Source organism: Micropterus dolomieu, linkage group LG10, assembly GCF_021292245.1.
Source record: "Micropterus dolomieu isolate WLL.071019.BEF.003 ecotype Adirondacks linkage group LG10, ASM2129224v1, whole genome shotgun sequence".
In the NCBI taxonomy this organism is placed as follows: domain Eukaryota; kingdom Metazoa; phylum Chordata; class Actinopteri; order Centrarchiformes; family Centrarchidae; genus Micropterus; species Micropterus dolomieu.
Window position 1 is genome coordinate 6,996,666 of NC_060159.1, and position 14,723 is coordinate 7,011,388.

General features: G+C 39.5%; 1 protein-coding gene across 2 annotated transcripts; it reads left to right on the top strand.

Moving 5' to 3' along the window:
* Positions 1-1,713: 1,713 nt before the first annotated feature.
* Positions 1,714-5,668, top strand: LOC123977688 (protein FAM177A1-like). Of its 2 annotated transcripts, none has more exons than XM_046060578.1 (5): positions 1,714-1,993; positions 2,246-2,455; positions 2,655-2,721; positions 4,153-4,250; positions 4,338-5,668. In XM_046060578.1, exons 1-5 carry the CDS (start codon positions 1,925-1,927, stop codon positions 4,548-4,550), a joined length of 657 nt encoding a protein of 218 aa, XP_045916534.1. In that variant the 5' UTR covers positions 1,714-1,924; the 3' UTR covers positions 4,551-5,668. The 2 variants fall into 2 exon arrangements, with proteins under 2 accessions (XP_045916534.1, XP_045916532.1); XM_046060576.1 differs by having other exon boundaries at positions 1,717-1,993; positions 2,246-2,461.
* The last annotated feature ends 9,055 nt before the right edge of the window (positions 5,669-14,723 follow it).

A 14,723-nucleotide genomic window follows, 5' to 3' on the forward strand; every position in this document is an offset into this window, starting at 1 on the left:
ATCTTAAAAATAAATAATTATTAATAATAATAATTAAAATAATAATTCAATCATACCATATATTATCCATTGTGTTGATAGTTTTTCTCCGTTGCTTTGGTGCATTTCTCAGATCAGAATTAAAATTCTTGAAACTGCTTGTTCAACCTCTACATCATCTCATCACTTGCTCACATCATAAGAACAATTTCTCATTCTTATTAACAAATTGCAAATTCTTTGACACACTGATGCAAATGATTATGTCCAGTTGTCTGCTGTTTCCTACATTATCAATTGGTTATGTCATGCTGATCACAACGTATTATACCAGTCTCTGTTGAATAGTCTTACCCACCAAAACATCTAGGCACAAGTTCATTGCATAAGTCACTACATGCAAAATGGCTGAACACGTTGTCAAAATTAAAGTTAAATAAAGTCTAACTTTATTGTCACTCTCCACATTCAAGTATTTGGCTGAACAAAATGTTGTTTCGCACAGACCATGGTGCATAAACAAAATAAGAATAGACAACAACAAATCACAACATACTACAGTAGCACAGTCCTCAGACCATTCACCTGATACACACAATACCATACACAGTGAACAGTAACAATACACAGTGAGCCATCAATAGTGCAATGTATAAAATACGCCAGTAGATGTATATGTGTTTGTCTATATATATAAATACAAAGAGAGAGAGAGAGAGAGATAGTCTATATCTGTCAATCATATTTTCTATAGACGTCTATTAGAATTTTTTTTTGTAAATGTGTCCTTATTGTAATTGATGAAGATATATGTTGTGATGTGGATGAGAATCTGTGACCTGACAGGCAGGAACATCAGCCTAAGGACTGTTTCACATGCTTACATTTCTAATTTTATAATTTCTACCGTCGTGCTATCCAGCCAGTCCTTTCTTTTTCTTTTCTGTATCACAATGATATGGTCTGTCAACAAATTATAGTACGAACAGTAAAAATGTAACTGAATCCTGTCCAATCTCTTGCAATGTATAACTTTATACTGTTGAAATTGATCTGACTAATTGAAAAAGTGTAACTCTGTGCATTTTCAATCATTGTCATCAAAACATTAGCCATAGTTTACATCAGAAAAAACTTACAGAATACACTGTTATATCGATAACATGACTAAACATTTTGACTATCTTGTTCGTAAACAACGACACAAGGACTTCCGATGCAATGACATGTTCAATGACATAAAGATTTGCTTTTGAGAGCTAGACTAGAGATAGAAGGATTTTGAGAAAGTTATGGGCTTTTGCAGGTAATCCACTGTGTTGTGCTGTTTGTTCGATCTGTTTCAAGAAATGCACTTAATGTTTTGCAAATGTTAGGGATGATTCGAGAAATGTATCAAAGCCAGTGAGAAAAACTGTAATAGCTAAATTGGAGATAGGCTAAATAAAAAACTGCATGCAAATATCACAATATCACAGTTTTCTCCAGATAACAAAAAATACATGTGCAAATTGTATGAGTTTCTTTAAAAACATTTAAAATTATTTTGAGCATTGTTTTAATTTGAAAGAAAACAAATTACCCTGTTTAAAGGACATCATACCTTTCAGAAAATATAATTTGCATCTTAATAATGCAATAAAAATGTATTTCCCAGTAATGTAATATGTCCATAACAAGGTGGACTTTTCTTATGGTTTATACTCCAAATATAAACCCATAATTAACAACATTAGCAATATATTTGGGATATTTTTGAAACAACAAAAAGACTCGTTTTGTGTATGTGAAACGTACTCATTAAAAATTATGGTTTGAAATAGCCTACAACAAAACGAGTACGTTACGTACGGGGGGGGGATACACGGCACTTCCGGATCTGGCGGTGCGGAGGAGAGGCGTCGTTGTAGACGCAGCATCCAGAGGTACAAAGAAGACGGCGACAATGGCCGATATATCACTGTATCTCACTAACGTTAATGTGTCGATAGGACAGACCATGGATGTGGAGCAGGTCGGTAAACAGCTTTCTCTTTAACAGTCACCACATTTTCTCGTTAGCGTTTTGTTTACACACCGTGGCTAATAATGTCTGTGCGGTTAGTAATGATATTACACTAGGATTGGGAACACTGTCATGCCAAGCCTTGAAAAACCGTTTTATCCCACCTTGATGATGCATTGACTAACTGACTCATTTATAAATTTCACAGCCCCATAATAAGGCACGCTGTCTACCTTTTTTTTTTTTGTGGTGTCTTCCCAGAGTCAGAGCCCTCACCCCTGTAAAGACTTTGAGAGTGTGGAGCTGGGGGAGCTGGACAAGAGAGAGGAACAGCAGCAGAGGGAGAAGGTTCCTCGCAGGATTATCCATTTCTCCAGCGGGGAGACCATGGAGGAGTACAGCACCGACGAGGAGGAGGGAGAGGAAAAGGAGCCAGAGAGGAAAGACCTGCTGTCCTCCCCAGTCGATGCGGTGAGGGTGAGGAACGGTGAAGGGACGGGGGAATTTGTGCGTGTGGGTAGAAGAAGCTAAACGAGGACAAGGGAAATGATGGGGGGAAGGCAGTTCGTGTGAGAGAGACAAGGACTGTGTGTTTTCTGCAAAATATTCAAATAAGGAGCCTGTCCATTACACAAAAATGTCCTCTTGACTGTGCCTTTGTGTGTTTCAGTCAAAGTTGACCTGGGGTCCATACTTCTGGTTTCACATGTGGAGAGCTGCCACGTCCACCATCTCAGGTTTGTTCATCATCATCTACAACCTGAGGGCCCTTGGGGCCTGCATCATGAAGCAAGATGATCTGCCTTTGAGTTTTCTGGTATAATGGTTATGCTGCACAGAGGATCAGATCTAAACTCGTCAACAGCAATACTGACCAATCAGCTCAGTGTATCGAGTCGCCATTCCTACAGGATCCCAACATGGACAAAATGATTGAGTTTACAATAGAGCTGTAAAGGCATTTTATGAACCAGGAGAATCATTTTACCGCAAGATATAATTTTTTTTTACATAATCATGTGTCTACACTGGTTTTAAAACAGGGCTTCTAACAAACAGAGATTGTAGTTTAACACACTAACAGTCTTAAGAATGGGGTTTATAGCTGCATATTAATTGCACACATTAGTGCAGACAGGCATACACAGGGAAATGCAATGACAGAAACACAGACAAATAACAATAATGATGAACAATACCCATGACTCAGAGTCAAGGGGTATTTTCAGCTAGTCCACAAACAAAATAAAAAGGCTGCCAATTGCACACACTTTTGTGTACACTGATAAACAGCTCAGCATGTTATAAATGCAACATTTTAGTCAAGGCTATTTACCTCAGTATTTTCCTCTCTGATGAAAGACCATTACTTGATTTTTAAGTGTGTCACATATTCATGTTAGTTTACTCATCGTGAGATTAAATAAAACAAAACAAAATGTCGCTATGTAAAATAAATGTGTTCTCACTTTATTTTCCATTCTCCTGTGCCGACCCTAGCCTATGTTTGCTTTTGATTTATATAAGTCAGAAGTCGCACACCTCTGGGGCAACTAGGGGTTAAGTGTCTTGCTCAGGGACACAACGGTGGATGTGTCACAGTGGGTATCGAACCTGGGTTGCTCACTGATCCACTGCACCATCGCCACCCCTATATAAGAGGTCCCGCAATTTGTTATAGCCCTAACCTAATTTTTAATGGTTTGATTTAGTTCCGTATGCTTCTACTCACTATTTTGCATTGTGATAATATATTTTATATCACTACTTTCGTCACACTGTGCTGCAGCGGTGATCTCCTTTCCCCACGAGTATCATCACCGTTTCATCCCGTTTGATATGAAGTTCTCCGCTCATGGCTCGGATGACGTTGCATGTGATTGGCTTGTAAATGAGAGATCCACTCAGAGTTAACTGAGCCAGTTCATAACCAGCGCCGTGGTGCGTGTTATCCAGGATCACCACTGTTAGCCTCAGGGGATGCCAGTTAGCTCAGAAACAGCCAGACCTAAGTTGAATTTGCTTTGTGATACAGACCCCTAGTTTATGAACATTTTTACACACGTTTTGTAGTTTAACATCAACGCTCAGACTCATTTGTTGGGGAGAATTAATGCAGACTTGTATTTTATTATCTCAGGATTGAATTGCTCCTTATTCTTTTCCAGCCTGTGACTACCTTGGGGAGAGGATGGCCTCCCTGTTCGGGATAACATCCGCCAAATATCAGTACGCTATAGATGAATACTACAGGATGAAGAAAGAGGTATGTTTCACTGAGGTTGTGTAGTTATTGTGATTGTGTATTTGGTTCCCTCAGCTTATGTAATTCCCTCCGGTGTATGTGTGACAGAGGGAGGAAGAGAAAGAGGAAAACTGCCTGTCAGAAGAAGCAGAACGATCCTTTGACCAGCTACGGTCTCAGGAAGATGTGGACGAACCGATCACCATGGCAGACCATCCAGAGGTGGCCACGGCTCAGCCTGACGTGTCCTATCAGATTGAGAATGAAAGCCAGGCACCCTCGAGCACCATCAGAGTCCCTGCTATTGTCACTGCAACCTAACCATCCATTGAAGTGGACACCTGTGCTTTAAATGTCTGTTTGATTGTTTCCAGAAGGAACATTGTCTTGTTTCACCAAGCACCGTTTGGTTTGTGTATGACACAGCTTTAGATGGGCAGTGCTGCTGTATTGTGGTTGTTTGGCAAGGATAGTAGCGGAGGAGCTGCTCCTCTGGCTACTAAGTGTCCCTTTGCAACAGTGTAGCAACTGATAAAAGTCACAGCTGGATAATGGAGCAACAGAATTGGATCTTTGGAGACACTAAAATATGTCACATTAGAAGTGAGTTATGACAAAGCATGCAGTGTGAGTCAGAACATAACATGGAACATTATGTGCCAATTTTTCTGCTAAACCATAGTTTTTCTCATATTGTTAGCTTCTCATTTTATCAGTTGCTACTGCAGCCTCCCAAATTTGAAAGTTTGCTGTGGAGCGGAGGTTAAATGCTCTCCCGTGCCTCTGATGGACCGGACACTGTGCCTAAATCACCAATACAGCCATGCCAGTGACAGATCTGGGACGAATAAACTGTCTGATCTAAAGTGTTTGAAGACGTAAAATTGCTTTTAATTGAGCGAGTTTTTCAAATAATTGATGCATATACAACAGCGGTTTTGTCCAGATCTGGCCAAACAGGTGCATTCTTGATACACCTGGCTGCACCAACGAGCTGGCCATTTTAACACCCCCTCACCTGTTTATTTGCCTCCTGTGCTTTTGTATTAATGCGTATTAAGCTTGTATTGCACTTCACAGTCTGTGTGGAAGCACTTAGCAGATTTAGCCTTGGTTATCAAATCATCCTTTGACCACAAGACTGACTGACATTTTGTTTTAAAAAAACACTAGAAACGGGTTTCTGTGTTCTATGTTGCTCGTATTATCTGCCTTATCTACTACAGCATAGTAGATATGGGGTACATACCTTTGATAATGGCAGGGAGCATTGGTACACTATCTGTACAAAGATATGCAAACCTACATTTTTAACTGTTGATATTATGTGTTTATTTTACTGAACAGATGAAGCAATTAATTTAACAATTTTTTCTATTGATTTAGTAAGTAAACACTAATGAACTGTTAATAAAATCAGAGTTATTGTCTGACTTTTATACATGTCTCTTTGTCCCTTTGTCAAAATATTGTTTTATGGTCAGTTTTATCAACTTTTCGAAATAGGTTAGCCCTAAACCTAACACGTTGAACTGTTCCAGATGGCAAATCTTGATTATTTCCTTGAATCAATGTTGGCAGTTCTGCCGTCTTGTCTGCTCGTGGGATGACTCTTAGTGGTGCTGCAGTGTGAGTGATGTCAGGGATCGTCTTTGTCACTGGTAACAAAGAGCCAGTGTTGTTCTGGACGCAGGCTGCTCTGAGGTCAGAGACCCTGTCCACTCGCGGCACAATGTGTCCATTCTCAGGTCAGAGTGGGTTACTGTGGTCCAGAACTACATACACAACAGTCAAGCATGCCACACAACATACAAAGAAGTAGCTGGTAGGTTTGATAGTGGATTGCTTATCAGAATCAGAGACACTGGCAATGATGAATAGTTTTTTTCTTTCATAGAACACATCTCCCTACAATGCTTGCATTGTATTGTGACGTTGGTTGTGTAAAAGGTTTGTATACTGCAAAAATCTGATTATAAGTCATTTCTTTCAACAAAATTATAAATCTGTCAAGTGCTCTCAAGAATCTGTTCTTAATTGACTTGCCTGGTAAAATAAATATCAAATGGGAAAAGAAAAAGAAATTTGGCAGATTGCTGCACGAGACTCTAGAAAAATCAGTACTGTAAAAAGTTGTTTGTGTTGAAAACAGATTTAAATGATGTCGTTGCATTGCAGAATTCTTTTCAGTTTTAAATGAATAGTGTCACATCTTGGGAAATATGCTCATTCGCCTACTTGCTGCGAGTTCCAAGCTCTAATCAGGATAGTCAATACAAAGCTAGCCTGACTCAATTCCACCTCCGCCCACCTCATTAATTAACAGTATCTTGTTTTTTTTTATGTAAAAACAAGTTTCTGCTGTTTTCAGATGAGTAAATGCATACTATTTTTAAGACAGGAACCATTACAAAGGCAACCAACATAGACTCTAGGACGTTATTGCTCACAGCAAAGAAACTGTCCGGTTTTGTGTTTGTTCCTGATTACCAGAATTTGGCAAGTAATTTAGTTTGTTGTCCCAAATTATTGTTTTCTCGTTTTCTACAAGACTAAAACTCACTCACACTCTACCACAAAGGGTTTTTTGTAATATTTAAAAAAACAATTCGCCAGTATTTTAGTAGTTAATGAAAATTTAGTTATACTGAAAATGTTGACAATCATTCCTCAGAACGGTGACAGGAATGCTAAGTTTCCCTTTTAGCATAATTAAGAAAGCATGCAGTGTCTGGCCTGCTGGTCATTTATACAGTCTGGGTAATTATATATTTGGACACTTTGTATCTTTCAAATTATGCAAACTCGCAAACAAATGATGAAAGCAAAATAGCTGGTGTTGGTGGATGATGCCGCTAACATGTTGTACCCCATCATTATGGCGGTGCCATGATGAGACAGCTCATCTCTAATAGTCACATAGTGATCCATGCCACAGACAGGCCACACACACACGGCAGCCTCACACACCATCCAGAGAGACAGGCAGTACCGCACACTGACAGCCTGCACATCCGAGTACGCAGAGGCATGAAACTCTGCAGATCATTTGTCACGCTGGTATACATCATTCAAAACCACAAAATCATGGCAGATTTTGTTTCCTGTCTGACATATCACAGATACATTTTTTGCTAGTAGTTGCTCAGTATCAATTGAGACGTGAGTCAGTGGTCTTACAAATGTGTTAGAATTAAAAAAAGACTTGTTGGATCCTTCAAAAAGATCCTGGCTGTTTTTATCTTTATTAAATATTTAAATGGTTTTTAGTCAGTCAAGAACACACTTAAAACCTCCAGCGGGGTTTTTCTTTCTGATAGCATAAATTGTGGATTCTTCAAGAGTTGTTCACAAAATCTCATAAAATGAATGTCTCAGTTAACACTGATGGCATTTGGTTGGATTGAATACTTTGGTTATTGTTAAAGTATTTATCAATAGGTAAGGTAAACTGACCATTTCTTGAGCTAAGGTTGTTCATCTGAAAAGAAAAAAAAAAAAACAAAAGCAAAAAAGCAGTAAAAAGTAAGTAAAAAAGTCAACTGCTACATTAATGATTTCTGTATAAAATGTGTCTAAATCTGTGTGTGGAACAGATCATACAGAAACACAGAAGATCAATTAGGCATACCATTAGGCCAAATTAATTGGTGGCTACAGATATTTATTTACACATCTTCATAAATGGTTTTGTTTGACGTATTGGTGAGAAGGCCCATCAAGTTATTTTTGTCTTTTGAAGCATGGAGTGGTCTGAGTGTGGCTCAGTTAACACGTTCTACAATTTGCACTCCATCACTACAGTGTTTTTTTGTTTTTCTCTCTCGGTCTCCCTCCCTCTCTCTCTAGGCTGTATAAGTAAACTGATGCCCCAAGCATTTACTGCCTGCCAGCTCTGTATCATGGACCAAATCTAACCCAAATCTGAGCAGCCATTTTATGTTGATTTCAGCTGTGTCAGCCCAAAAATAATTGGCTGTGTCAATACATGTATGCAGGGTTAATTATTTACAAAAGAGGAAAGGGTTTGAAGCATGATTAACTTTGTAATTAGTAGGTGTAGAAAAATGGAAGGGCTGCTTGTGCCCCAAATGTACCCATATAGTACCTACGCATTTACAGATACGCTACTGTTCAGTCTGTACAAGCAGGAATTTATATTTTTATCAGACTATCTAGACATTTATTTTAGCTAGCACATAATGTTTTTGTTGATGATGAGTGAGGGAGTGATTGTTTTCTTCTTTTATTAAGTTACTCTGCAGAGTTAGGTAACAGGCAACATTCTGCTGTCCCTAGTCTCTCCACTAGAGGGTAGTACTGCATTTAACAGGAGAGACTATCTGGGGTTACCATGGGCCAGTAGCACTATTCGAGTTCAAACACTGTATGTAAATAAACACATTTTGAAGTGAGTTGATTTCAGGAAAAAATTTTCAAATTGCATTGAAATTGTAATTGGCAGTGTGAATGGAAAACACATTGTGTTAAAAATTATACTGATAAAATAGCAATATAATATTTGTTGGCAAGCAGATTCCAACTTTAAATTTAGATTCTGATGAAAAGCAGTTTTGACTGTCTATCATTGGTCTGTATAACCAACAGTCTGTGTGAAAGAGAGGAAACTGGCACTAAACATCTGAGCAGCTTCCCTCTGGGAGACATGAGACACACGGTAGTCATCAGGCAATCAGTGATTAAGAGGGAAAATCCAGAGTTGAGAATTCACAATGCCAATCCTTGTGACTTAGTGCTTACTGGTGCAGACATGAATGCGTGCACATGCACACACGCTTGTGTGGCCGCATATGATCATAAGGGTCCGTTCCAAACTGTGCTTCAGCTTTTCGTGTGCCAATCCCCCACCTGTGTGTCCACACGCCAGCCTCCAGTTATCTACTGCTTCAAACATAGCTGACATTTTTGTGGGCTTTGAGTGGTGGGGGTGGAGGTAGAAAGTATTTAGTGTTCTGGGGAGACCAGTCTAGCAAGCATTTTCACTTCTGATTTACTCAGAGGTCGGACATGAGTCTAACCACAAGTCCTAAAAATGTATGCACACCACACCTCACTGCCATATGTGATACATGTGATACATCAACTGTATTATTGTCAGGTCACACATGCAGCTTTACATAAGGGACAGGCAGGTTAGTGGCATATTACACCTCTACAGTCTCATTACATCGAGATGTAGACACTTTTTAAAACATCAGCACAGCTGCTCCTCAGAGGTACAAGAGACGTATGTATATAAATGGAAACAGAGACAGAGGTGAGGGGTAAAGACACGGAAGGACAGTGAGACATATAGAAAGACAGAAGGAGGGAGGTTGATGAGAACAGCAGCAGCCTCTTTGATGTGGGCCTCAACGGGGCCCTGTGTGTCTAAGACGAGGCAGGCCTACTGAGGGAAGGGGATTTCCAAGCACTGTTTGGTCTCCTGTCTCACCCTCTTAGCCTTTGCTTCCTTCGTTTGCTACAGCTTAAAAACACAGAGAGTCTGTTTACAATGAGAAAAAGACTCTAGGGCCAAAACTGTCACTCTGGAATGACAGGCATTGACATTTTTGTGATAAGACACTGTTTTATTACCACATCCACACAAGTGGAGTAGAATATGTCAGATGGTATTTTTTGGATTGCTTTGCTGTGGAGCATCAAGTTCCTTTTCTTCAGGTTTGCATGCTACATGACAATAGTGTGATATTTTTAGAGTTTTTGATATGCTTATACATCTCCTCAGTGAAACATTAGCATCCTTGGTTGCATTAAAATCATATTGCATGCACAGTTTGCAAGCTACACAGTATCGAGGTCTTCAAATACACTCACTCTACTTTTACTTTCCCTCAAACTCACTCAAATGTATTTATTTTTATACAAATAGAAAACACCCTATATGTTTGATTAGGATCTCTGTTACATTACTGCAAAAGCTCCACTGCATATCTTCTCACACTTGTTGCAGTTCACACCATGCTCATTCTGTCTGTCTGCACATTGTGCCCTTTACACATCCAAATGCAGAATGCACTTGACTGTCAAAGTACACACACACACACACACACACACACACACACTAGGTTGTGGAAAGTCCCTGGCACTGGCTGCCTTCTATCTCAGATGCAGGTTTGCTAGTACAGGTGGCTGGTACAATGACAACAAGGCAAAGACAATATGACCTGTGAACCTACACCACCTATACTGTACAAGCTGCTCATGCATTCATTGACCTGCTCTTTGTTTGTGGAGAAAAAGAAAGCTGAAGAATTGAATGCAGATGAAAAAGGGGGCTTTCAGGGCCTGAAATTAACATCAGCCACTGGCCAACTCTGGCTGGCCTCAAGTTTATATTCGGGCTTTGCAAGGTTTTCCAATGTGTTTTCAACCATTCTCTTCCAATACTGCAGAACTAAAGAATAAAAACTACTTTGGATGAAAAGTCAAGTGCAATTTGTAAAGCTCTAGAAAACTTTTGTCTATGTCTTACCTCATAGTTTTGGCCAATGAGAGCCACAGTGTAGTTAGGAATTTCAAATATCTTATATCTTGGTGAAATACTCTCTCTTTTCATGATTTACAGATTTATAAGAAATTCTTCAGAATCCCAACTTTAGCCATTAACAGATCCTTTCAAATGACATCAGCTCTTGACACTCTGAGCAACCTGTCTCTGTTTACATGTTTTGTTTTTGCTGTTTTCTGTCAAACGCTGTATATTGTTAGTTAAGTGTTCACTTTTTTGCGGATGTAGTTTAGCCCTGTAGTCTAACTTGTATTGTTCTCTGATTGTCTTGTCTTTATGCCTTTTTTATCATTATTTGTCCACACTGTGTGGGACAGCAGGAAACCGGTGGACCTGACTGAGTTATCAACCTGAAAACAGGCTCAGGCCCACAGCTGGTGGTGCTGTTCCTGCAAAAAAAAAAATACAAATGAAAATTAAGTTGTGTCTATGAGAAATGCACACTGTATGTGGACTTTGTGTATTCATTTTATTGAGTTATGATGTCCTTTTTAAGTAGAAGTGCACTTATTTGCAGAAAATTGTAAAATTTCCTTGCAGAAAAACATGTCCGCAAGATAAATGGAAAGTATGAGTCAGTTCAGTTCCTTGATCAATAGAAGCACCTGACAGTATCTCATCCTTATCAGTGTTTTTGCTGTGATTGTCAAGCACATTATGACTCAAGCCCCCGTCAACATCAACCGGTGGACACAGTGTGTCCTCGATCACAATCTCTAAATTTCGCCTCATCTGGACACGAGTCACGATTGATGTTTTAGCAGTTTGTGAAAAGTCCCAGTGCGAAACTGACCTGATTTGTTTTGTAATACATATATCAGTAACTGACAGATAATCACCACCATCCACACAATCATCCAGAAATAAAAATAATTTACTGTAAATTGGGGGCCCAGAGGGATGGCCAGAGGTGGCACAGGCAGATGAAAAACCACCACAATGAAACGCAAAACTGGACACAAAACAAGGAGCAAACATAAAAAAAAGTACAAAAAAAGTACAGACATGTAAAACAACTGCAAAGAGATGCAAAACAACTACAAATGACCTATGTGACCTATTTGTGTCTCTTTCAGTCTGGTATGTAGGAGGCTGGGGGGCAACCTCCTACATGGGGGGCAAGAACCAGGGCATTAAACCTTAATCTTAACATATTTCTACTCATTAGACAAATGTCCTCCCATTCAAATATTTAGTTGATGGATTTAAAAGTAAAAAAAAATATAAAGAGTTGTCAAAAGTTGTAGGTATATTATACTGTATGTAATTAGGTAATAATCAGAATCAGAAAATTCTTTGTTGCCAAGTAGTTTTCACACGTACGAGGATAAGGTGCTACACGCAGGCAAACATACAGTTGACATAAATACATGTAGAAATATATAAATATGGAATAGACTGACAAAATATAAAATATAGAAGACTAACAATTAACACTTAACAACAAACAACAAATATGTGCAATATACCAGGTATGTGCATTGATGTGAAACTAACTAATGTTTGCTGTCACAAATTGTGCACCTTTGACTCCCTAGATTAAATGTAATTTCCATTTGGAACAAGTTGCAGGGAGTCTGATTATTTTGGCATTAGTTTGAGAACCCTTGACTGGGTGTTTTGTTTTGCAGGGTGGAGGCCTGCTCCCTTTTTCAGAATGGCTTATGTAACTGTTGGTCAGAGCAGAACGGTAGTGAAACATCCTCTGCAGAATAATGTGCCTGCATGGGTGGAGTGTGATCCTGCAAAGGACACTGAGGTCCAGATGTACACTTTAGGTACTTTCCTCTGTAAAGAGCAGCACCCATGTGTCTGTCACCCATGTTCTCAGATCTGTTACACAGTGAGGGGTGTGAACAGGAGTTTGAAACAAAGAAGCGGTAAGAACCTGGTCAGTGACAAATTGCTCAACTTGTGGTAGTCTGCTGCTGGTGACAAAAATTACAGAACAGGGACTCTATGTACTGTACCTTGTGACATTGTATTATCTATAGTATTTCAGGGAGCACAAAGGCAAACCGGAGTTATCATCTGCTTTAAATTTGTCCTCATGTAATGGTAATGGCCACCAATTTGCATTTGGCCCTCCTCAGGCAAATCAGTAAATTTTTGTAAATGCTAGAATGTAAAAAGTAGAAAAGACATTAGGTAGACAGATCTGGTTGCATGGAGTCCTGGAGTCCAGTCCAATCCAGAGTTGCACTGCAGGTGGCAACTAACCTTAGACCAGAACAAATGTAAAGCACCGTGGACCTAAGCTAATTATTTCCCCCCTTTTATTACACAATAACATGTTAGACATCACAGAAGTTGATTGCTTAATAGCATTACTCTCCTTTAGCTGTGTTTTTGGTTTCTACCAACTACTGAGGTTAATTTCTGGCTCTTTGCTGTTTGGTGCTGGACAGGTAGCGTACAGCTGGTTTATAGAGGTATTTTGTAGGTAGGCTGCCTGCTGCTGGAATCAATGCTAATGAGAACGGTGAGAGTAAACCAAGACAATAAAGTTGCAGGCTGAAAAACCAAAACAATGAGCTAAAGGACCTTAAAACACTGCAAAGCTGGGTCATAATTCTCTGTCTTGTCTTCACTATTAGCAAACCCTTTCACATTACACATAGTCATCTGGACAGTTTTTAATGTAAAAATATTGATCAGCGCAGCTTTAGACACAATGCAGACACAAGACGTAATGCTAATACCAGGAGCATAAATGGGCCAGTAAGCCAGACAGATCCTGTGTAATCTGTCCCTAAATATACTGTTTAAGCCTCTGGACTGAGGCTCTACTAATGCAGAAGGCACAGCACAAAAACCCATCTGTAACATGAAGACTTTTTATTTCTATAGTTAGACAGTTAGACTAATACTGAAAGGAGAACACAATCCTTGATATTTATAGTGGAGTTTGTTATCTGCATTCTAAAGAAAGCCGTTGTCTCAGTTGTCCCTCTTAAGAAAATTGTAAATGTTTATAAAGCATGTGTGTATTTGTATTAAATATGACCTCTCTTCACATCCTATTTCCTGAATATGACAACACTGGGTGTGTCCAGTCATCAATGACCTGCAAAAAGGGAGTATCAGGAGCAAAAGCTCATGTAAATAGTGAGCGTGTGAGTCTTCAGGGAGTGGTAATATCATACGACATCACCTGCATAAACACACACACACATTACAGAACATGATTTCATGGAACGGATAATGCAGGTCCAGCCTGTACGTGTTACTTGATGCTTTTGATGTTATAGAACTGATTCCGTTCCTGGAGAAAAGACTGAATGTGAAGAACGCTGTGTCCCAGAGGAGGTTGCGCATTGAAGTGCATCTCAGTGTCAGTCAGAACATCTTGTCCCGAATCTTGAAATACTAGTACAAGGAAATCTCCCGACATCCTGGAGGAGAGGAAACTCCCTGCTTTTGTTGTGCTCTGGCCAGCCCACGCAGCAAAACAATAGATATTTTTAGCCCTTTGTTAAATTTAACCCACTTACCAGAGCTGTTAAAATGAAATTGCTATTTACATTTTTGGATGCCTTTTTGGCAAGCAGGAGCCTGTCTCCTGGTCGCTGCTTTGATAAAGCACTTGAGGACATGTGTGGTGAGGTGCATTCAAAGCCCACAATACCAGATACAACCTCATAGCTAAGTGCTTGTTATGTCTGTGCCTCATACACAGTACTGTATATGTATTTAAGACTTGGCTCTTTTATCTTCCCTTTAAATTTCCCCCACACAAAGGATCCCACGCCTTCTGGAGTCGCTACCAGACCAGCCTGTTTGTCTGTCTGTGGGGAAAAAAGTTCATGACACACAGAGGGAAATATGAGAGAAGGAACAGAGGGAGGCTGTCAAGCAACTCATTGTCCCGAGTTGAAGATTCAGCAGGACAAAATATATGGAGACACGCAGTGAAAGAGGAATTCCCCCAGTAAGTTCAAACGATTGCAGATGTGCGCCTG